We start from the raw sequence: 24,751 nt of genomic DNA on the forward strand, positions 1-24,751 counted from the left end.
ATTCAGCTCAGACTGTGAATGCCACCTGCTCAGAGACAAAGGACGACCTCAATCAGCGCTTCACCAGTATTAAGGCACGGTGACAGCAACTTCGATCATCTGAGGAAAACTGATCCTGTCTGCTAACACCACTGAGTCACAACCACTGAAAACTAGTTAACCCCATGAAATCAACCTTCAGTGTTTGTGTGTGTGTGTGTGTGTGTGTGTGTGTGTGTGTGTGTGTGTGTGTGTGTATATATCAGCATGCCTGTTGGATATCCCCACTCTATAAATAACACTGATCAGATATTACAACACTGCACATTCCCCAGCTGGTCTTGGGCATTGTGTTTGTTGGCAACTACAGACGCACACAAACAGACTGTGGTTGACAGAGCCTCTCTGACTGTTTGGGATTCAGCCCTCCGACACGTCATGATCAATCTGTGTGGATGATCAATCTGTGTGATCAGAGTCAACAGTGGGTGCAGAACAGGAGCAGATGATGTTTGAGTAGGAGAAAAGCGGCTTTGACTGGGAGTCGGCACAATGTCATCACCAGAGCCGAAAACAACCGCAGGAACACGTGTGCCAGGTCACGCTAGGTAGGCCGGGTAGGTCATGACCTACGGCACGAAGGAAAGACCTGTGTGAGCTCACCTGCTGTGACCGTGGGCGGCAGCAAAGTGTAAAGGCGTGAACCCATTTCCATCCGAAACATCAGCAGGCGATCCTGAAGACAGCAGCAGCTTCACACAATCTGACAGAGAAAACACAACGAGAGATGATGACGTGGGCAAACTGTGACACATTAAGTGAAGTTCTGTATCAGCAGATACAAAATGACCACAAACGGACATGTCATCCTGTTTCTATTGTTGCCATGGATACTCAAAGTGATGCAGGGAAAATTCTCCCGAATCCAATATCTATAGTCAATTTATGAACAAGAGCTTTCCGTCAATTATTTTATTGCATGTGTAGCTATTCAGGAATAAACCTCAGCTACGCTAAGTGTTTTTGTGATAAATGTTTCTTCCCCAATTTCAAACAGGATGCAGTGTCTATAAGAATCTTCTGGATACTGTCTGAACTGGGAGGCAGCATTTCCTCAGGTTAAAACAAAGAGAAATCAACAATCAGTGGCCTAGCAGTCCAACACTACATGTTCCATGGGTCTTGGCCACAGAAGTTGTCTTTAATCTTTACAAAAATAACAAGTCGATTAAAGGTTATGTTCTCGTGCAACATGACAGCAGCAGTTTTCCCTATAGTTGGGCACAAGGCCGCATGACTTTGTTTTCGGCTTTTCAGAATGACTGATGAAAGAGACACTTTATGAGAAATTACACTGAAGTAGAACAGAGCCAACACCAGAAGTGGGTCAGTACGTGTGTGCAAAAATAGTTTCACGTGTTCCACCCAGAAACACAGGCAACTGAAACACTACCATCAATCACCGTGCAGCCTCGGTAATAACCTCTGGCATTCGCTCCCTGCTGAGGTAAATGCATTAGTCTGTCATTATGGGATGCTTTGTGGAATTCGAACACTCAACCATCCTAATGCAGATTTGAAATGTCTCAACATACGGCGGCAGCCTTTGGAAAATGTGCAATTTGTATATGGTAAGAGTGGAGAAGAAGGGGGGAGAAAAATGGGATCAGATACTGGGGAGAACTCCTGGGAAAAGACGAGGAAAATGAAATATTGATGGACTGTTGGTAAGGTGTGTGTGTGTGTGTGTGTGTACGCTGGGCCACCTATAAGCTTTCAGTACAGCTGTCCTGTAGCTGCCGTTCATGGATCAGTGGTACTCATCTGACAGTGTTACTAAACATCTCAGCAGGGAGGCACCTCCTGATAGACCCCATTTGTTTTTGTTTGACATGGGTCTACATTAATTAATGATTCTGTGTGTGTGTGTGTGTGTGTGTGTGTGTGTGTGTGTGTTGGCTAAACAAGCATGTAGTCGACATCTGCGGTGAAGGTACAGCCCTGAAATGAGTCCATCTGACTTCAGATGCAGCTTGTACAGTTACAGCCTTTACAACAACACATGTAAAAGCTGCCACACACTCACACACACTCACACACACACACACACACACTCTCCTGTGAATTTTAAGGGATTTGGTTCATGAATTCACCATTTAGATATCAGGCTGCAGAAGAAAGCGTCAATTGCAAAACTTACTGACCCACATTTGGAAGTGCAAGCACATTTTCAAGGTTTAAGAAAGTAAATCTAATGTTTAGTTTACCTCCCTTGCGCAATTGCCATTATAATAAAAATACTTGAACTAAAGATTAATTTTTTTTTTTTTACGAAATGAATTTTTTCAGTCGACCTCATCTTCAGTTCAGAACGCCTTTCTTATTTGTGCCTGTAAATTGACTAATTTCTTTAGCAAAGCACCATGACGGAAGCTGCACAAGGCATTTTTATTGAAATGAAATCCAAACTGAGGATTAGCATATGATGGCCAACAACATCACGTTCAATTTAGCTGAAGTCACAATCAAACCATGATTCTGCACAGATTATTAGGAGATAATGGTAGAAAAGGGAAAAAAAGGAAAGGAAAAGAAAAGAAAGGCAGGTGGCAGGAGGTTTCGTGCTTAGAATCTGTCTTCAAACAATAAGGTTTCATTCACAAGGTATTAATTATATCTTGTTTGTGGAGAGTTGCTCTGGAGGGCAGCAACTGAACGACCATCTCCTTTGTGGAAGCTCATACGCCGTCCAGCTTCTCGTCAGTGAAAACCTTTCAACTCTTCACTTCACAGAAAGACAAGTGAGCCTCCCTAAAGTGAGAATATTTATGCAGCTAGAAAATAATAATAATAATGGGCCGTCACTCGAACGTGGGGATGCCGTTAACAGAGGGACCAGCATTAGAGCAGGTATGTCTGCGGCAGTTAAATCAGATTCCAGAGTTTGACTGACTGAATGTCACATGGAATCAGGGAACTGGATTAATGAAAGAAGCAAAAATCTCTAGATACGTTTACATCCATGTGTTCTACATGTTAAACCTAAGTGTTGACTATTACAGGAAAGCGCCCACATAAATGTCATTTAAATGTTTCTATAAAGCTTCGCAAGAGAAAATGAGCTGCAGCTTAAATTTGCTTTCATTTAATTATTTTGAAAAACGGAAAACACTGAATGGTATTAAAATACACAATGCAACTGTGTGTGTGTGTGTGTGTGTGCGCGCGCGCACGCACATACAGCTTATTTTATTTATGTAATATTTAATGGCTTTCTAATAATTTAATGTTGCCTTTGGTTACTGGAAAGAATGCACCATACATCTAATTCATTCCTGCATATCATGTATAATTCCTGAGCACTCAGTACAGGGTAGAACCTTTGTTTGTGTTCACCCATCAATCAATTGATCATAATCAATACCTACCTCTAGGCTTGGCTTTAAAATCAATCAGCTAACCTCTGACCAATAGCAGATACAGATTCTTTAGACAGACTTGACTAAATGAAACCTTTAACTAAACACAATTCGAGGCCACAAACAGGATTTTACATCTTACATCAGAACACAGGACAGTGTTCTGATGTAAGATGTAATCTGATTTGGTCCGATTTAAAATAGCCAGATTTAAACAAAGAAGTCCTAAAATACTGAATTCATTAGCATCCTGCCTTTGTGTACTTGTTTTTTTACTACTCGTAAAAACCTCTCGGATACTGCGCCCGACCCCACGTTAACCCCTGCAGGTAGGCAAAATGTCAGTTTCAGAGCGGTTTTAACTTTTTTTCCTCCTTCTTTTCCGTGAAAGTTGTTCTATTTATTAAAAACTCGTTGCCGCCATATTTGTTTTGGCAGAAGAATGTGCGAGGATTTCCATTCTTGCTGGATTTGCTTTAACTGCCATGAACTGATGAGGACTTTACTGTCCAGCAACTCATACTGGATGAAAAACAGCTTTGTTGCTTTTATCGGCACTCAGTATTAAATGTATGTACTTGTACTCAGTCTGGGAATAAGTGGCGTTGGGACGTCACTAGAATTCATCCTATGAAATACTGACAGATGCAAAATCCAAACAAGCCCAAACCACAGTGGTAGCTTCTGCTCTACAGTAATGTCAGCAATCCTTAGTTCATTTCTAGCTTTACCATGCGAAGTACCTGCACTCTCATTTTTTTCAATCCCTGAAATGTCAACCACCCAAAGTCTACTGAACAATTAAATGTCAGTTACCTGTGTGTCCGTTCTGAGCAGCAGCAAACAAGGCGGAGGTTTGATTGTGGTTTTGGTACAGGTGGCAGCCTTGGTCAAGGTGATGGGGCTTGTTCTCCAAGGCGGTGGTAGAGGTTGTGTTGGTGGGGGTGGTGGTGGTGGTGGTGGTGGTGGTGGTGGTGGTGGTGGTCGGGTCTGGTTGGTTAAGCAGCATTGACAATAAAGTGACATTTCCCTGGGAAGCAGCTTGGAGAAGCAGTGGGCGCCCGCCGTCCAGGGCAGCAGGCCCACCACCGCTTAGAGAAGAGACTACGGAGGGACACCAGCCTGCAGGGGGAAGGAGGATCAGGAGCAGCACAGGTTAAACAAGGAGAAGGAAGAGCGGAAGGAAAAGGAAGCAACTAGAAGTGCTGAGCGTGGAAGAGCCAAGGTGCAAAGGGGGGGACGAGTTGGAAGGGAAAAAAGCACACTTACAGTGACACACTTACTAAAGTACAGCCTCTTTTGTCTGGGCAGCAGGGGCGAGTTTGTTGTTGTAATAAAAGGTAGTGTTAACCCGACAAACCACCTTATTTTAAATACTAGAGGAGATCCAAAAACTTCTGAGATGCCGATATGTCAGGCTGACAACTAATGGGCAAAACAAATTACATCTTCAATAAATGTAAAAAAAAAGATTCAAATATTTCTGGTTGAAATATAAACAAATGTTATCTTATTGTGGAGGGGTGTTTATTTATTAAATAAACTAACGTTACTAAAAAACTTCCAACAAATGCTCTGATGCGAAATTGAAAATGCTAATTTCTTACATGTACGGTATGATTTTAAAAAAACCTGCCTTTCAGCCAGGAACTGACCTGAGTGAACATCAAAGTGTGTGAGTGTGAAACTACAAAGTGGTGAGTTTTTTTTTTAAGTCGGTCACAACAGAAGCACTGAAATCAAACATGAAGCCTAGAAAGTGAAGCCACTCGGTGGGTTTGTGCAGCGGGAGCTTCAGGCTGTTTTCAGCTAAATCCCATGTGGTGGCATGTTTTGACTAACAAATCAGTAGGATTTTGGCAGGAGAACAGGTAAACAGGTAAATTAACATACCAAAATGTATTTTAGTCTCGGCTGCAATTCGTCAAAGAAAACCGTGACTTTAAGACTTCATTCACTTTCATGTCATTTTTCTTTTTTTCTTTTTTTTTCAACTTATGCTAAAGACACATTTGAAACAAGGCTTGAAAATTCCATCTGTTTCCTTCTTATTTAACCCTATTGTTTAAGTGTTTTATTTCTTTAAATGCATCACAGAAATATATTTTTTTCGAGATTACTGATGCTCCCACTAACCTAAAAAAAGAAAAAAAAATTATAATTATGTGTAGATGACAGACAAATCTGTTATTGCATCACAGGCATTTCCTGGCCTCACATTGTCTGTCTTCAGACACTTTTGGATCACCATTAGAATTTTAAATAATTCTCCGCACAAATGCTCTCACCTAGGGGGTCTGAGCGTTTAAAAGGCTAACAGATATCTGGTGGTATAAATATATTGCATCACAGAAAAATGATTTCACTATTACACGGTTAAATGTGCTTTAATTAAATTTGAAGCACAAGCAGGGGACAAAAAAATAATAATAATCTCAAGCGCGAGGAAGTATTAAGGCCGATGATGAATGATGATAATTATGAACTTTGGAAAATGCAGTTTTCTTTCCTTGCGCTGGAAAATACATCATAAATTCCAGCAACCTTTAACAAATGGTCTAATTTTAGTGGAGGGAGCATCCTGCAGCCTGGACAAAAGAGTCTGTCATCATGACAGATAGCGTTCATCCTTGAGTCCCATCATTCATCCACAATATTCACACAGCAGACAAACAAATTATTTTGTATGACATGGTGCTAATTATACAGCAATATTTTAAATAATAATGGACAACAAACAGATGAAAAGAGGAACTGATAAAAGACCTAATTTACTGAAAACAAAAACTGTGCTAACAACTAAAAAAGCTTGGATCTATTTAGAGGTGTCACGCTCAAGCTGTAGATTCTACTTTGGTTTTATATGAAGGTTACAGATTAGTTATTGCAGCATAAGATTTTCATGCAGATTTCTGTCTCAAACACTGAAGAGAGAAAAAGAGTAAAGAACAAAAGTGCAGCAAAGAATCTCTCAAGACATGGATTACTGTATTTGTTACAGCTGCCATTTCTCTCCGAGTGGGTGATGGTAGTAGGGAATGGGGAAAGTAGATGGTCTACAAAAACCTATCTGGCTTCTGAGAAGCAAGACTGTGGCTCGGCTGGAAATTGTGATAAATGCGTTTGGGAAGTAGCCGAGCATCTCCCCAAAGTGCCCCACAGCTTTATCAGATTTGTAAGTGGGAGATGCTGCAATCAAATGCAACAAAATCTGAAAGGCTAGAAACTTCAGTGTTATCCCATTTCTCCTCAGGATAAGGGAGCAGCAACAAAGACATCTTTATTTTAGTCTCAGAGACTTGTATCTGACCTTTAAAATGTAAGTAAATAACACCGCGCACCTCTCAAACAGTCCTTGTTTCTATAGCCTCCCCCCGCCATGAGGAGGGTTTTTCTTATTTTTTCTGTATTCAGAGGAACAAGAATACAACCATTTATAAAAGCTCTGTGTAAATGTCAAGTAGTTTCAAAGTATGTTTCCTGTGTAGTGCCGCGGTTTCTAAATCGATTAATTCCAAGCCGTCAGACTTGGTTAAACGCATAGCTACAGCAGCAAATGTATTATTGTGTTGCAACAGATTCAAAATTTATTTATTACAACTTGTGCCTTTTTAATTGATTTCATAATTATTTCTTCCTGATGTTACTACTGAGTAGAGATGAGTGGACAGTTCAAAAGGTAGAACTGAAAGTGTGCAAACGGTAAATGTACTGTAGCCAGGCAAGTAAGTCCAATGAGTAAAAGTTTAACCAACAAGTTATTCTGTAGCAGTTATGGATGTTTACAAGGAAAGAGTTTAGGTAATAAATTTTACACTGCTCCTGTTTTATTTTCTACGTGGCTGATGTCGCCACGGTCGCTCGGGAATTGATTTACCGACATGTGGGTGATAAATGTGAGCACAATGTCGCTGCAAAGAGAAATGTTGGTCCAAACCTTGAAAATGCCACCCGATTTGTAACAGTACACAAAAGCAGCGCAGTGAAAGCATGTGACAAAGTAAAATATAAATGACAGTATTCATATCAAAATGACCAAATTACATACAGACTTGTTGTCAGTAACACAGGAAGCGGCATGAACACGAGGTCAGTGGAGTAAGTTAATGCAAGGTGAAACAGGAGGAGTGGTGGTGACATGCTACTGGAGGATGGAAAATGGGAAGGATAGGAGAGAGCAGCCTCTGGCATCAGCTTCAGAGAGGATAGGGGTTACTGGTAGCATTTCAAAGTGTCTAAATGGCCTCAGTTCACACCTAAATGCACCTTCTGCTGGGGGAAAGCAAACCTCTAGTCCATGAGTCAGGGACAGGCCCTGCTGCTGAGACCAAAACTGACCTGGTTAAACTGGAAATATCTGAGACGAAAGGACTTATTAAGGGCAGAGAAAAAGAGATGAGTAGAAAGAGGGTGCTGTGAACAACACAATGGTGTTGAGACATAATAACCTGACCCATGTACTTTTCTGTGTTGCGTTTCTGTGGTTAGACTCGTTTTCCTGTGACCTGATTACTATGCTATGCTATGTTAGACTGGCACCGTGGAAAGACAGTCAAAGAAAAGAGGCAGTGGGGAGATGGAGCATGGAGAAGCCCCTTTACCTGATGCTGTTGCCATGGGGCTGCCCGCTGAGGCACAAGGGCTATGGGAGGATGGAGCACTAATGAAGGAGGAGGTGGAAGGGGGGTTTATGGAGGAGGGACTACTGACAGTGGTGGCAGGGCTGGTGATGGGGGGGCACTCTGCACATGCTGCTGGCTGCCTCTGAGGGCTCCGGCCAGGCCCTGTGGAGCGAGGGAGGAGGCAGGCACCCACCTGAGAGGCCGTCAAGGCTGGGACCAGGTCCAGGGCAGGTTTGGGCGGCAGCTGCGGCGTGGCCGGCTTTAGCCCAGCCCCAGGAGAGCGGCTGCTGTCCCCCACCACCTTGATTGGTGGATGAGGAGGAGATGGGGTCTGGGAAAGCCCTGGCTTTTTGGGAGGGATAGGAGGAGGGTTTCCCCGGTCGATCCTGGCCACTGTGGGTGACTTGAGGCCAATGGGATTGCTTAGACGGCCGGGAAAAGGGCCTCCTTCCGAGGCAGAGTGGGGCAGGCTTGGACGCAAGGGTCCAGCGCCTCCTGCTGGGGGGCTGGTGAAGCGCGAAAGAACCTGTGTGACTGTGTGACGGGCTTGCTGCTTGGCGGCAAAGTTGTCACGATTGGTGGGAGAGAGATCATGGCCTGGAGGACTTTGGGAAACTGTGCCATTTTGGTACTGTTCCTGGAACTTATAGCGGGCCGCCTGGACTCGGGGGCTGACCCCGGTGGGCAAGTTGTGTGGGGCTTGGCCCTCTGAGCCATTCTCTGTCTGTGTCAGTCCTCCTGGACTGCTGTGGACTGACCCCCGGCCAGACGTCTTTGGGAGGCTCAGGCCCACATAGTTGGCAGGGGTTGGTTTGACAGGTATAGTAAGGGGGGTCTTCTTGGGACCCTCCACCTCAGTTGGGGGCAGGTCCGTTTGGCAAGACGTTGTTTGACAACTAATGGGCTCTGTGGCTACAGAAACAGTCGTCAGGGCTTTAGGTTTTGGTGACGTGCTGGTGGCGGCAGGTTCTGCTCCGTCAGTGGCAGCAACAGGTTGGGCGACAGCAGCAGCAGTATCTTTTCCTTCGCCCCGTTCAGTCCTGAGCTGCTCCACCTGCTGCCGCAGAGCGTGGCTCTCGGCCTCCTCGCGGCCCAGTCTAGCACGCAGCTGTTCCCGCTCCGTGTCAAACTCAGACAGCTGCTTTTCCATCTTAGCTTCCATCTGTTGGCTACGCTGCCGCTCGGTGCTCAGCTCCCCCTGCAGGCGCCCAGAGGTGCGACTCTCCTCGTCCAGTCGAGCCTGGATCTCGTCGAAGCGCTGCGACTCCTCTACCACTCGTGTGGCAAGCTGCTTGCATTCACGCACCAACATCATCACAATGTGCTTGTTCTTCTCGCGCTCGTCCTTCAGCTGTGCCATCAGCTTGCGGTGCTCCTGCTCCAGACTCTGAAGCTGCAGCTTTTCCATCTCCAGCTAAAAGAAAAATAACCATACATCAATGTATTACACATACAAACAGGAACAAATAGAGCACAACATGGGGTTTAATATCTGAGTAGAGCAAAACATAACGTTTATCTAGCAGAGTAATGATAAGTCAAGCCTTGAGGCAAATAAGAGGATTGATTTATTTAAGTCATTCAGATGCAAAAAAAAAAACACCAAACACTTTCTGCAGATGCAAGAGAGCAAAAATAATCTAGTGTCTTCAGTTACAGAATTACACAATGACTCATACATACTGAAGTATGTGAGTGACATCACTTTTTTCCAAAGATCGTCTGCAATCAGTCAAACCACTGCCTGACAGATTCTACTCACACGTACGTGTAACATCCAGTATGACACCTTTCACATATACACTCACTAGCCACTTAGTTACATCTTTACAATCCTATGCAATCCAATACAGCGGCTCGGCCATGATTTCCATGGCAGAGCAGCTGTATTGCATTGTCTTATATTGTATTGTACAGGTACCTAATTAAGTGGCCAGTGAGTGTATTAGTACATCCTGACAATTCCATCCTTCAGCTACACAAACTCTGGGTATAAATACAGTGTCTCATTTTGGTAATTTTGCAGTATTAAACAGAAAATGTAACAGCTTTACGGCAGAATGCCAGCAAGCGGCCAAATCTAAATACGGAGTCATTTGTTAGTGGCAAAGCCAAACGAAGCAAGGACATTTTTTTTACTAAGGAAAGCATAGACGAGTTAGATTAATCAAATTACACCGAGCAGCGCCATTAAATAGACAAGCCAGATTGTTGGATAAGCACAAATTCACAACAGACTCAGTCTAATTCATCTATTCACAGGGTCTCAGTGTCTCGTCGTACGGCTGAATTTTGACGACTTGCCAAAGCCCTGGCTTCTATATCTGCTATTGTTAGTTCAGCGCTGGCTTTGCAAGCGGGTAACGGGGCTTAACCAGGGCTCTCCACCCAATTGCCAAGACCCCATCTCTCTAACAAGCCTCAAACAAAAGGAGTAGACCCCTGCTACCCCCATGCTAAAATGAGAACACCTCCATTCCCTGGTGTCCGCCTTCACCGCTCCACTTGCCGTGTTCCTAACCCATCAGGGAGTACATATCGCCACCAGCTGATGCTGAGGACGAGTGAGGGGATTTGTATGCAAGGGGGAGCACAGAGGTAATGCCGGTTGTTACTCAAAAGGAGGTGCTACGACTAGCCGCTAATTGGGTGAGGATTATGTCTGCTGTAAGTCAGTGTAACGCCTCTGAGGAGAAGGTTGAATAGTGTGTAGTGAAACCTCGCAGGATTAGGACAAGTTTAAAATGTTTGTCAGTGAAGTACAGCCAACGCCACAAATGTATACATGACTTTTTGTTGCTTATTAAAGTTCTCATTGGATGTCTGATCTCATCATGGCGCCACAGACGTGTCTGTGTTTGCTTATTTCTAGTGTTTAAAGTAGTCTAACTTTTAAGTTCTGCTCTGTACACCCAACAGTTTCCTGTCAGTCCTGGAGAGGGATCCCTCTCATTTACACAGTTTGACTCCATCTTGACACTTAAAAGGATACCAACTTTGCTACAAGCTAGATGCTAAACTATTTAAACTACTATGTTGTGTTTCTTCCTCATGTTGAAAACAGCTTTTTCCTTTTGCTCGATATCAATGCATTTCGAAGCATTACATTTTCTAGGGTTGTAGTACAGATTTTCGGTTGTTTAATATGATTTGTTGCATCATAATGAATTGTTTAACCTTTCTCATTTACGTCTACAACCACAGCAGAGGGTGTACAATGTTTGCTCATCCTTGTCATCCATATGCATAAGCTTATTATGCCAACATCCACAGAGTAAAATAATAATGACATTAAACAAATTTTTGCAGCTGAACCTTAGAGGCACCTCAGTGAGCACAGGTGCTCCCTGTACCACAGATTCCCTGCTGCTTAATAAAATATTTAAATGCAGCTTACAAGTAATACCTTTCAGAAAATGGTCCATCCTTACACACGGAAAGTTCTACTGGAAGTGCGGCAGAAAAAGAAGCATTTCAGCTACTGTGGAGATTTGAGGTTGAAGTAGTAAGCAGGAGGCGGCCTAAGGACTATTTTAGGAAAAAGGAGTCGTGACCTTGCTTCCAAATACATGGTTCATAACAGCATCGACACCACGATGGCAGGATGTTTACCCACAAAACCTGACAAATACAATGTTGCAACGAAGTGCTGAGGGGAGCTTCTTCTAAATTCATGACTGATTCAAGGGGAGGAGATGAGGTAATGGGGGAGCCTACATTATGCCCATAAACCGATTCAAAGTGTGTCACATACAACTGCGTGCCTGCCTGCCTTCAGCTTGCCTAAGCATTCATGGATAATTCAACTGCTTCTTCACAGGAGGATGACTAGTGGAAACGAACAAACAGGATAAAGATAGTACACACAATTCAGTGAAACCCACTCTACCCAGCAACCAGAAGAGCCCTCTGAGTACACAGAGCCTATGTCTTTTGGCAGTGTTGATGTTGCATCAGAGGGCATTTGAAAGGTTTCACTGTAATCACTGATCCCTCCACGATGGGATCGTACCCACTAAGTCCAACTGTGCAATCGGCAATATGTATTTATTCATTATGTTATGTGCTAAATAGTGTAAACTGTTGCTTTTAGAGAAGTCTACTTTAAGGCAGTCTTCAGGGTCAAATGAAGCAAAACCTCTCATAGTCAAAGTTCTCCTGCAAAGCTACGATCAGAAAAGTGAGGAGGAGCTTAAAGAGACAGAAATTAACTAAGTATTACAGAGCTAAAAGGTGAAGTTCTGCATAAAGTCTGTAAAGGCACAAAATTAAAACAAGAGCAGTTGGAGTCATAATGTAAATAGCCAAAAACAGTTTTAGTGCACCAGAACAAAAACATAAACCCCCAAAATATGCATTATGTATTGCTAATCCAAAACTGTTCAAGGAGGGTTCAAGAAAATTATGCAAACATTTGGGCCCTCAATTGAGGCTGGAGAATGACCTGTTGTCAACTATTGTAATACTATTATTTAGTGGACATTATCATCAGTTTTCCTCATCTTTGATTAGTACACCTTTCTTGAACTTTTCAAACATCTGTGAAGCACTTTGAATTGCATTAATCTGTACAAAAGGTTCAAGGTTAGGCAAACCTCAACACCGATGCACATGTCAAATGGAAAAGGAAACATGTGACATTCTAACAAAAACTAGCTGGTACCAAAGAATAGTAAAAGTACCATGAGAGGGGTCATAATCAGGCCAAAGTGGTGGAAATAAAAACTGACACTGTAGATGCCTATTTGATGGGCAGAAGCAAACACACACTTAACCACAGCCCTATTTAAGTCTATTTAACCAATGTTCCAGTCAAAACAGCCAAATCCAACCTCTCCCTTCGTTCCCCTTCTCCCTTCCATCCATACCTCCTCATCAAAGAATGTGTGTGGTTATACAGCTTCCATTTGGCTTAAAACTATATCATCTCTGTTAGTATTACAGAGTTCAGGGACAGGGCACACACACACACACACACACACACACACACACACACACTTTTCTTTATTACTCACCCACATTCATCCTGCCAGCCTCACATCCAAACACTTTCACACATCCAGCATAGAGGGAGGGAGGGAGAGAGAGAGAGAGACAGAGCCACAGCAGACATCTGGCTGCCCAGTTATTCAGGGCTACATAATCCTAAAGAGACCTGGGACAAACACACAGTCAGCCTTCAAAAATGGGCCTGAAATTCATTTGATTTTAAAATTTGTAATGTAAGGTCTTATAATGCTTTGGTGAAAATGTTGAGATTTTGACCCCTGGGCTCACAATGGCTCAAAGTACTCAGCATTATGTCATTATTCATATCATTATCATTATCATTATCAGTCATTATTTAAATGACCTTTCAAATCCCACCTCAGTCTAGGGTTCTATGAATCAGCCTGCTGTGTGTTTGACCCTGTTCTGCACAGACGGCCACCTGCTCTAACCTTTTTCCTAAAACACTAAAACTGAAAAACTCTCTACGTTGATAAGAGACCGCTTTCATTGTAGCCACAACCTGAAAATAAATCAGAGTGAACTTTGTTTGTACCACAGCTGTCGTGTATACATGGTACAAATACACAGCATAAATAGAAGCAGGGATCACATGTTGTGTTTACACATCAACATCTACTTGCTTCAAAAGTCTAAAACTAAAAATGTATCTTATTGATTTTTTGAAATGATATGAATAAATCTAACTGGTAAAGCAGATGTGAGACCAGCTGATGATTTCTGAAGACAATTTGTGTCACTCAGGTTCTAACTACAAAAGACTCATATTACTGTGATTTTCCATCTCTGTTTGTCTACTATCTTTGTCTTTACACACAGTGGTGTTTCATACTGATTTGCAGAGAGCATAAACACAAATCCCAACAATTAGTTAGTTGACCTAAAATTTGGACCCTATTTGTTTGTCACTTTCACATTCAACAGCGACAGAAACCTTGCCCCCTCTCCAGCGTGACCTACCCTCTTCTGGCGGCTCTCAGCTGCAGCCAGCTGGGCTGACATGCGTTCTTGCATCTTCCTGCAGTGGGCCATGACGGCCTCCAGAACAGAGATGGGGCTGGAGCCCAGCGGCTGCCGCTCCTTGTCTCCTCCTGGGATCCCACATTCGAAGTCCCTCTGGAGTGCCAGGAAGGGGTCAGTCAGGCTGTAGTGGCCGTAGCGCTCTTGGAGAAAGGCCTCCTTCCTCTGAGCCTGGAGCGAGAAAACAAATAATATTTTTACTTTTTACCATCAGCAATTTGACCTCATTTGGAACATAAGTCTTGAAATAAATATCACAAGATTAAACCTGAAAGCTTCATGAATAAAGCATGTCGAAGTAAAGTTCCTCACAGTGCCACTTTTGCTTGGCAGCCACTGTCATTGCTGTGCGAATGTGTAAATGAGAACATTGTAATCTGCTTAGGATAAAAGTAATTTTTTTAATTTTAAAATCTTCAGAGATGTGCAGAAACACGTCACCACTTGCACTTTATGGGTCTCAAACCAAAATGGCACGTTCTGAACGTGACGTCTGTGCCTCTGAATCATAAGAAAAACCATGTCCTAAAACAGCTGCAGTCACTGGTGTCATTTAAGACGCGCTGGCATCAAATAGGCAGATAACTAAAAGAAAAGAGGTCCCATTCATACAGTTATTATGATCTTTCAGTCACAGAATCAGCACTCAACTCCTTGCCCTTATCTCTAAGCCTCCACTTTTTCTCCTAACCTGAGTTTCAAGAGAAGGTCCAGTCCCCTCAGGCCATGCTATGGCCCCCCAACACCCGCCACCCTGACCTGACCACTGTGAGCCACCTGTCTCACTCCACAACCAGTCGGCACGGCGGCTGACACAGCTGCTCTCTGGTTACACACAGAGATGAACGTGGGAGGTGGAGTCCTCTCAGCTGGTCAAGAGACCCGTAGCAGCTGGCATCATGGATTGACTCATGCCTAAACCCACCCGCCATTCTCCTTGACGAGCCTCGACTGACTGCAGACCCCCACCAAAGTCTTTAAACTGCACAGATGCAGCCTCTAATGTTTATCAATCATCTCCCAGCTTTGGCTTCCCAGAGAAAGTAAATAGATGATGCTCAGCAGATGAATCCAAAGCTGCCAGAACGGCAAGCTACAAAGCAAAAACAAAGAAAACGGCATAGTAAACATAGTATGTGCTCACCGCATATGAAATACCACAGAATTCGGTTTGATTCGGTACATGTCGTCGGATGCCCTTCCTGACACAACCTTCTGCATCTATCCAGACTTGGGACTGGCACAAGAAGACACTGGCCTGTGTCCCCCCTGATGGATTTTCTTTTCACTATCACCATCATCCAATATTTAAAGCACCATACTGAAGGCTATACATTCAAAGTCACCAAAGCAAAAAACAGGTGAAGTAAAATGGCCGTGACACAGTGACATTAGGGGAATGTCCACAAAGATGCAGCATCGTATTGTTCCACTAGTTCTCAGCTGATGCTTAATTCCTATCATGTGATACACAGCAGGTGTAACGACAGAGAGACAAAGATGCTAAGAAAGCAAAAATATGGGTCCAATATGTGGCATTTATGAGCAGGTTAAACATTAAAGGGTGACTTCAGCAATTTTCAGCTTGCTCTCGATAGCTTTAGTCTAGGGTGTAAATGTACATTAATGCTTTCAACTACATCTGCTTCTAGCTGAAAAACTCTGGAAAAGCAGGTTGACCATGATTAGAGACTCCGTAGTATGAAGGCAGAGATTACATAATCTACTCCAAGTGATGTCATCTGGAGGCATTTTTCAGATATATTTAAAAATCAGTGAAGGCGTCCTCTAAAACACAGTTTGTACACAAAAAATCGTTTTGAAATTTCTTAACTGCTCATTTTCATGCATCTTTTATTTTTGGATTCTCAGATTGTAGGCTATGTTTTGTTGCACCCAAATATATTGAATTTGATTATGATTTATTTATAGTCCCATTAGGATCTTTATTAGGACAAATGTATAATCAATAGTAACCATCTTACAGGCTTGTATTTTCAAAACTGCCACTTTGTCGCTTTTTAAACCTTATTATATAATTAATCTGCAAAGGATATTGGTTTAGAACTCTCGCTGTTTCAAGAGATGCATCCCAAAACATAAATTTTGGACCTTGGTTTGACACCACAGTAACATTTATATCCTGCCTACCACCCAGCCTTCCAGCATCCCAGCCAGGTTTCTAGATAGGTGGTCGGCTCCAAACAGCTTAAGGGATCATTCCATCAAATCCTGTGGATTAGTAAATAGAATAAAGCAAGTCCACAGTTATCCAAACTGCTGCTTCAAGTAGAAGCTGGCACTGGTCGGTCCTGAGTACAGTTCAGTAACATTAGCCCTGTCAAACCTGCTCTTAATCATTTTGACCACAGGCAGATGACCATTCACAGTAATACATCATGACCGAAACCCACTTGGCTGCAGTACAACAGCTGCACACAGCCCAAACCCTCTGACCATACGTGGTTGGAAGAGAGAGAGAGAGAAATAAACCAGAAACCTCCGGATGCAACTTACACTAAAACAGCAGGGCACGATTTAGAGTATAAGAAAGGTGATGTTGGAATTTTTATGTAATGTGGTGACTGTTTTCTTTGTCGATGTGCCAGCCCACCAAAACAAATTCCAATCGACAATGTCGACATGGCGACAAAGTACTGAATCTTTAATTATGCGACAGAAATCTACCTGGGGAAACTACACCAATTTCAGAAAGCAGCTTTTCCTTTTACATTAAGAAATCAGTTCAGAAGCGACTATAACCTGGGTACTTAACTCTGTCTAAATGCACTTGATGACAGATAAAAGAAAACAAAAAGAGCATTGTTAAAACCTGTGCACCTGCTTTATCAATAACCGTGTCAACTGCAAGTTGATTTTCTTTAAAAGAGTCGTGATTTACGTCTGTCAGAAGCAGAAGGCTGCTGAGGGAGGAATATTAAATAACGGGGGCGAGCGACATTTGAATTAAACATGGGGGCGAGGAAAACACAAAGAACCACAGTGTGAGAGACCAAAGAACAGACAGCATGAGGACAAAGAGGAACGAACAGCAGGAAGGTGTTGCAAGATACTTTGCCAAAGAAGGAGATGGAGTTAGTACAGTCAAACAATGTATGCGTGCACGTGCACACGCACACACACACACACACACACAGAAAGCACAGAGTGTGAAGATTGATGGAGAACCCTGTGATGCTGAGGCGGCCGGTGGCTGTAAACCAGCCAATATAAACAACACAGAAGAAAACAGGGTTTCAGAAACAGAAAAAAACATTTTTAACTCATCATTTGTTCTGTTACAATATCTAAAAAAAATAAAAAGAGAGAAAGAAAAAGTCTAATAGGGTTTACTAATGCCATGTAGACGTCTTCCAATTATGTTTCATCTAATCAACAGTTCCAACTGCCTCAAACGTCATCAAAATACTGATTGACTGTCAGAAAAACAGCAAATCCTCACAATGAGAAGCAGGAATCAGTGAGCATGAAGGCACCACCTGACCCACGTGAAGGGAATCCTCTGGAAAACTCCTGAGTAATTAATCAGGCAACCTTTAATACCAAGGATCTTCCTATAAATATTTACACAGGACATTACAGCTCTCAGTCAGCTGGCTGCTGCAGCTTCTCTCTTAGGATCATCACTTATCAGACTGAAGGGTTTCAGTTTATAGGCACATAACTGAAACAATAAGCAAGTGCAATGCAGCAGTATTAAATACGCAGATTCTGCTTTTAAAATCCTACAGGCCTCTAGCTGTCATCTTGGTTTTCTCCTGATTGAGTTCAGAGGCTCGCTTCCATTCACCACAATCTAAATCAATCTGCCCTAATGAATGTTACTACAATGAATAAGAAATTCCTAATGTACATGAAGTAATGGAACAAAGAGTTTAATGCCACTGCTGATGTTTACTGTTATATGTATGTACAATTACATTTCTCTTCTTTCAGCTCTGCATCATCCAGGTTACTGTCAATGGCAGCCAAACCCTTTCAGACCCCCAGAGATCCATTGGCAGAGGTTAGGAGAAAGCTACAATATACACATTGTGATTGGCGAGTATTGATCAGCATTTTGAGCTGCCGATCAGCTGTAACTTTAAAATCACCAGGTAGTGTTGCAATTGGTTTTATTACAAGAAGAAGGGCGGCACGGTGGCGGAGTGGTTAGCGGTGCTACCTGACTGCTAAAAAAGTCCCCGGTTGGAATCCACTGCCCTGTGTGAAGTTTGCATGTTCTCCTTGTGCTTGTGTGGGTTTCCTCCCACAGTCCAAAGCATTTTAGGTAAATTGGTAGGACTCTCTGTGGTGGCCTTGAGATAGATTGGAGACCTTGCCTCTCACCCCATGACAGCTGGGATAGGCTCCAGCTCCCCAAGACCCTGAACAGGATAGGCGGTAAGAGATAATGTATGGATGGCTCACAGGCAAGTAACACCTTGTCTAAACAAACCTCAACAAACAGCCATTTAACATTTTTTGTACATTTGTTGTGGAGCAGCAAATATCAACTACATTTGAGCTCATCCCAATGTAAACTTTGTTTTTTGCCCTTCTAATTGTACATAAAATTAAGCAAATGAAAGTTGAGGGGATGGCAGCACTTGAAGATAGGACCTTTTCTCTCTCAGTTTATTATTTTAGATACTTCTGTTGCATAGCATCATTTGCAGCTAACCTGGGTATCTTAATAAGACAAAGATATACTACTATAAAATGCTCCACACATACTCAATGTAAACAAAGAGTATGTGAACAATGATTGCGTTTACATGCACTTACCGGTTACGGAAAATTTGGGGGCAAACTTCCTTATTTTGACTTCTACGAGCCCTTTGCTTTAGTTACATTTTCTCAGCTGCGAGTTCCTGTCTGCATCCTTTTGCTACACACATGCCGGGTAAAGAAAGCAGATTAGGAACCTGGTTACGCGTACGTACGGCAGAGAAATCTGTGTTCTATGACAGAAATCTACCTGGGCAAACCAGGTTTCCCTAATCCCCTTCCTGCATTTCAGAAACCAGCTTTCCTGTTTACATGACACGGTTTACTAAGCCGACTGAAACCTGGTTACTTGAAGCCATGTAAACTCACTCAGTGACACAGATGACACAGCCGCTGTGTTTTTGCATTGGTAACACGTACTGTATATCCCTGGCCAAAGATGTAAACCTCCTGGTATTTACAAGAGGTATGCAGAAGTCCTCAGTATTATTAGCACTCAGTGGGTAGGAGGGTTCAAGGAACACAGCCAGAAAGCAGACAGGGAAGTATTTATTATCACTGAATAAGAAACTGGAAGAAAGTTGATGGATGGAAAGATCATGAACATCGCAAGGAAGAACAGCAGCAACAAACCAAATCAGGCAGAGACAAGGCCAACATAGAGAGGAGTCAAGCAGGAAAAAGGCCGAGCAACTGGGGCAAAGAAAAGCCTTCAACAAAAAGAGGCAGAGTGCACTCCAAACTTTACATAGCTGAGAAAAGAGCAGCATGTATTCAAGGGTCTCATTTAGGTCCAATTCACTGACTGTGTGAATATCACATCAGTGGCCGGCTGCCAGTCCAGCCCTGCTAGCAGGCCAAACAGAGGAGCTGTTCACGTCCGGAAAAATACACAAGCAAACACCAGATCAAAAGAGAGGGATGTGCTCGAGGGTGCTTGATTTGAGGGTCGAATGCTCAAAATGCTTCTCAGTTCAGTTTCCAGAAGCAGAGAAATGAAGAAGTGGGAAGATACATAGTCAAAACCAGAAGAGGGGCAGTGAATGTCAAGGCAGCCACACTGAATAATGGGAGGTAGCTGTATAGATAAATCAAAGACAGTTTTTTTTTAGTAAAGTCCCTCTGGATGTATAAAGATGTGATGTAATAAGCACGGCCAAATCAGTCCTAAAGACCAGTATGCAGGTGTGCGTCCAAGGGAGAGTGTAAATGTCCAAGTGAAACACTCCCGACATCATCTTGGAGCTCAGCAGCACGCTGCTCTGTCCTGAGTTGTCTGGAGGATTTAAACCTAGCAAATGGCATGTTGTGGTTTTTTTGGATGCACAGCTCTGATGTGAAGACACTTCTTACTCAGGGAATCTCTCACTGTGTGTTACATGTGTGAAACGCACGGCGTCTTGGGACTGGTTTCTCCTGACAATGTCCTACGCCTGTTTCACACATGAACTCTGAAGTGCTAAGTCAAAGGTTTTTCTAAAGGCCACTCGCTTTTAACACATTTCAAGACATGGGCACTAGGTTTAGATGGACAGTTTATGACATTTAGCCAGGTTAAAATTGGTGCTTAAGTCACAATTAACAAATTAAAGCAGTTTCATTTTAAAAAATAAATTAAAAAGAAAAAAAAACATGCCTTAAACACAAACCCCAAACATTCTGTGGATGCAATTTCTGAAGAAGAAAAGAGCCTGAAAGCTAAGTGGTAAGTGGTGCCAGGTTCATATTGTGGGGCATTTAATGAACACTTCCTGTCAGGCAGTGTGCTGCCAGTTAAGCCTGTGCCGCAGCTCGCTGGGATGACGGTCGCATCAATATATCGACCCTCGCCCTCAGCGGGTTGTTGTTTTAGTCACACGGGGTTCGGGTCAGTGTGCTGTGGCTGTGAACTGCATCCTGTTGAGTCGACACTCTCTACCTTCAAGCTGAAGCAGCTCTCACATTTGACACTTTTTGTGATGCTCTTTGACCAGCACAACACGTGGCAACAGGGTCAGCACCTTGTTCATGCACACTTGACATTTGGACATTCGCTCAAGCGGCAGGACTCCATTTACTGCTTTGTGAGAGTGTTCAGCTTTAGGTTTATACAGCAGTCTTCTTTTCCTTTGGGCTGTTCCCTTTCAGGGGTCTCCACAGTTAATCATGCGGCTCCATCTAACCCTGTCCTCTGCATCCTCTTCTCTCACACCAAGTAACTTCATGTCCTCTCTCACTACATCCATAAATCTCCTCTTTGCTCTTCCTCTAGACCTCCTGCCTGGCAGCTCCAACCTCAGCATCCTTCTACCGATATATTCACAGTTTCTCCTCTGAATATGTCCAAACCACCTCAATCTGTCCTCTCTTTATCTCCAAAACATCTAACATGAGATGTCCCTCTGATGTACTCATTCCTGATCCTGTCCATCCTCATCACTCCCAAAAAGAGACTCAACATCTTAAGCTCTGCTACCTACAGCTCTGCCTCCTGTCTTTTCTTCAGTGCCACTGTCTCTAAGCCGAACAACATCATTCTTCAAAGTATCTCCTTGTCCACTTTCCTCTTTCCCGATGACACACTGAGTACCCTCCTACCTGTCTCCCTGATCACATTAGCTGTAATGGTCCAGGCATGTGGAAGCACCTCCTGACCACCCAGAGTCTGTCTCATCTCCTCCCTGAAAACTACACAGCATTCTTCCTTTTTCAACTTCTACTACTTCGTCCCCTGCTCTGCCTTAGGGCAGCTGGTCTCCTCGACTGGTATATATACACACCTTCCTTCTCTGCACCATGTCAACCAACTCTCTAGCCTTCCCTGTCATAGTCCCAATATTCAAAGTCCCTACTGTCAGTCCTTCGGTCTTGTGTTTTGTCTTCTCTCTCAGCCTATGAACACACCTTCCTTCCTCCGTCTTCGACCCACAGTAGCCCAGTTTTCACCGGCACCCTGTAGGTCGACAGCACCGGTGGCGGTTGTTGTTAACCCGATCGATCCGTTGTGGAAGTCTTGATTCGCATGGTAAATTTGGCATGTGTTTTATCCAGACTTGGGACTGGCACAAGACGACACTGGCTTGTGCCCCTTTGTGGTTGCATTTAGGTTTCCAAAGTAGATGTTCTAAATTCATTTAACTATGTGATGCCCTTTGTTACTCTGCTTACAGAGAGAAAACGAAACTAAATGATTAAGGTCATCCATCCATCATCTTTAACCCCTCATCCTGTTCAGGGTCACGGGGGGGGGGGGGGGGGGGGGGGGGGGGGGGGGGCTGAAGGATGTTACAGATTGTTATTGGGTGAAATGCAGGGTACACCCTGGACAGGTCTCCAGTCTGACTCAGGGCCAACACAGAGAGACACATACACAGACAGACAATTTGACAAAACAAAAATAAATAAAAGAAATTGCGATTTAGAAAGTAGCAGCTTGGTTTGAGAGGACTGTACTGAATCTGGAACAGAGATTTTTTTGGTGACCTAAAAACTTTGTTACAATAAAAAGATAAACGCGGGTTTTCGTTGAGTTGTTACACTTAAAAATACATCATGATGTCTTTCTGGGCCTTATTTCACATATTGACACATTAAATCTGTGCCACTATGACCTTTCAGGGTACAAATAAGAAATTCAATCTCCAAGCAGCATCAATGCTGCAGCTCCTTTCCACGATAATCGACCTGATTTATGTTTCACTCCTGAGGTGCCTCCTAGTTGGCTCCAATCTCCTTTTGGTTTTCTAGGTCACAGTGCGAACAAGCTGACAAATGACACTGAGTGATGAGCAAACAGGAGCCAGGATTGGCTGAGGATGTGTGATGGTGGCGGTGGCGGTGGGGGTTGGATCCAATTCTGGTCTCTGAAGAGCTGAAAGTATCCAAAATAGTGGAGGATTCTCAGTCTCAGTCTCTTTTTGTATGTCTAAATAATGTGAGTTTGCCTGTGTCCTTTGGCTGGGGGTGGCTAGTCCCCTTGGGATGCAATGACCCTAGGGAAGTTGGCAGAAATCCTAAGGCCCATCTGTCATTCACATATAGTATGCGCACACACACACACAATTAGCCCATCTTTGCTTCGACGCGCATCCACCAAAATGATCAGCCAATGAGCTGTGATGTGGCACTGACATTTAGGCCCAATATAAACACAATAACGCACGAAACTTTAACACAGTGTCGACACTTAAGACGGAAAAGGTGTCACCTACAGCTCATATGGTACAACCACAAGTGTCCTCTGCGCAGTTAGGATAAGGTACAAGCACACACAAAGACCCCCAGGCAAACATGCCATTTTTATTTTATGTAGTTTGTTCTAAATTGTCCAAAAGGCGTCCTTCTATAAAATGTCAGAAAGTTGTGAAAAATTTCCTGAAGCCAAAAGGTAACATATTCATTGGTGCTTGTTTCATCCACCTAAGATTTCGAGAGGTCTTATGAACAGCCTTTGGAATTGCCCTGTTGTTAATAAGTACTACGCAAGAAGAATTATCAATGTGAAACTAAAAAAAAGTACATAAATGTACATCTGGGAGAGAAACTTAAAATGTGTCTTATCATACAACCAATTACATCACAGAAAGTAACTTGTTTCTAAACATTAACATGTTTTAGGTGCAATTACAAAAAGGCACATCAGTGCTTTTTCCTCACAAAGTTCCAGTTACCAGGAGCTGAAGTCGAGGAACTTTTATGGGGCAAAAGTCCTTTGCGGCAATTTGAGAAAAATCCGGCAAATTGGCCTGCACACACACAAACACACCACATAAATGTCAATGTGCAGGGTGATGATTGCTGGGGATTGTTACTGTAACACTGACTCAGGCATCTATCCCAGCTGTGTGTGTGTGTGTGTGTGTGTGTGTGTGTGTGTGTGTGTGTGTGTGTGTGTGTGTGTGTGTGTGTGTGTGTGTGAGAGTGAGAGACCGTCCGTGACCTACAATAACCAGGGATTTCACTCTGCTCAACGATCAATGACAATTTGATTTGACAAAGGGAAACAGATAGAGAGCGCTATGGATGGGGGAGGAGGAGGAACTGTATAAATTAGACAGAAATATACGTTCAGAGAGAAAAACATCCTGGAAGACACTGTCGGGGTGGGGAGAGAGATGGACTGAGTAGGAGGAAAAATGAAAGGGAGGATGAAAGTGAAAGATGAGCAAGAGGGAGATGCAGAAGAACACAGACCATTACTGCCTCCTCTGCCGGGCTGAGGTCACACACTCTTGCAACCCCTCAGAGTTACATAATGTGCTGACGGCTCAAAGTGTCACTGAGCCTGAACGCCATCATCTTTCATCACCCAAAACAGAGATCATGGTGCATTTTTACCGTCTTGAGGGGGGACACAGGCTTGAGGCGGCACCTGGGAATTGCTGACTGAAGGTCGCGTGCAAATACTTTTTTGATTGCTTGATTATTATCCTATTACTTGGTATGTGTACTGTATTATTATGTGTACAAGCTACTGCAACACAGAAATTTCCCTCCGGGGATTAATAAAGTATCCATCAAATATAAATACAGGACCGCAACTAACTTTGTAAAAATATGAATTTGTTGATTATCTTTACTGACATTTTTAGAAAACGATGTGCACAGTGGACACTCAGCTGTTGCACTGTAGATGTAGAAGAAGGTTTTTAGAACTGGCTGAGGTTTGAATCTGGGGGGAAGTAAACATCACCATGAGGACAGACACTGATGACGTGTATGCTTAATTATGGAAATCACAAGCACAAACCAAACTTTTTTTCCCCTGAAAACACACAGCACTATCACTAGAATAACGATTTTTAATCCTACTGGTAGTTTTACTGTAAAAACTGAAACTGCCGTTTCCGCAGCGTCACGTCTGCAAACCATTTCACTTGATTGGCCTCAGCAGAACCGATTCCGATATCCATCACTCATTAATGTGTGTGCCTCTCTGTGATTGGTTGAAGGGGTTGGTAGTTGTGGTGCTCGGGGCGTCGGTGCCGTCAG

At 43.2% G+C, this 24,751-nt stretch overlaps 1 protein-coding gene across 3 annotated transcripts in view; it reads right to left on the reverse strand.

Moving 5' to 3' along the window:
- cttnbp2 (cortactin binding protein 2) overlaps positions 1-24,751 on the reverse strand; it is a 69,140-nt gene that overhangs the window by 19,534 nt on the left and 24,855 nt on the right. For all 3 annotated transcript variants that reach the window (XR_010912192.1, XM_067492936.1, XM_067492937.1), the window contains exons 3-6: positions 13,991-14,221; positions 8,000-9,434; positions 4,215-4,520; positions 643-742 (exon numbers count right to left, since the gene is read on the reverse strand). Coding sequence is in view for 2 of the 3 variants with exons in the window: in XM_067492936.1 (XP_067349037.1) it covers positions 643-742; positions 4,215-4,520; positions 8,000-9,434; positions 13,991-14,221 (2,072 nt within the window). In the remaining variant the exon portion in view is untranslated. The remainder of the gene's footprint in view (positions 1-642; positions 743-4,214; positions 4,521-7,999; positions 9,435-13,990; positions 14,222-24,751) is intronic.

Source organism: Channa argus, chromosome 23 (assembly GCF_033026475.1).
Source record: "Channa argus isolate prfri chromosome 23, Channa argus male v1.0, whole genome shotgun sequence".
Lineage (NCBI taxonomy): Eukaryota > Metazoa > Chordata > Actinopteri > Anabantiformes > Channidae > Channa > Channa argus.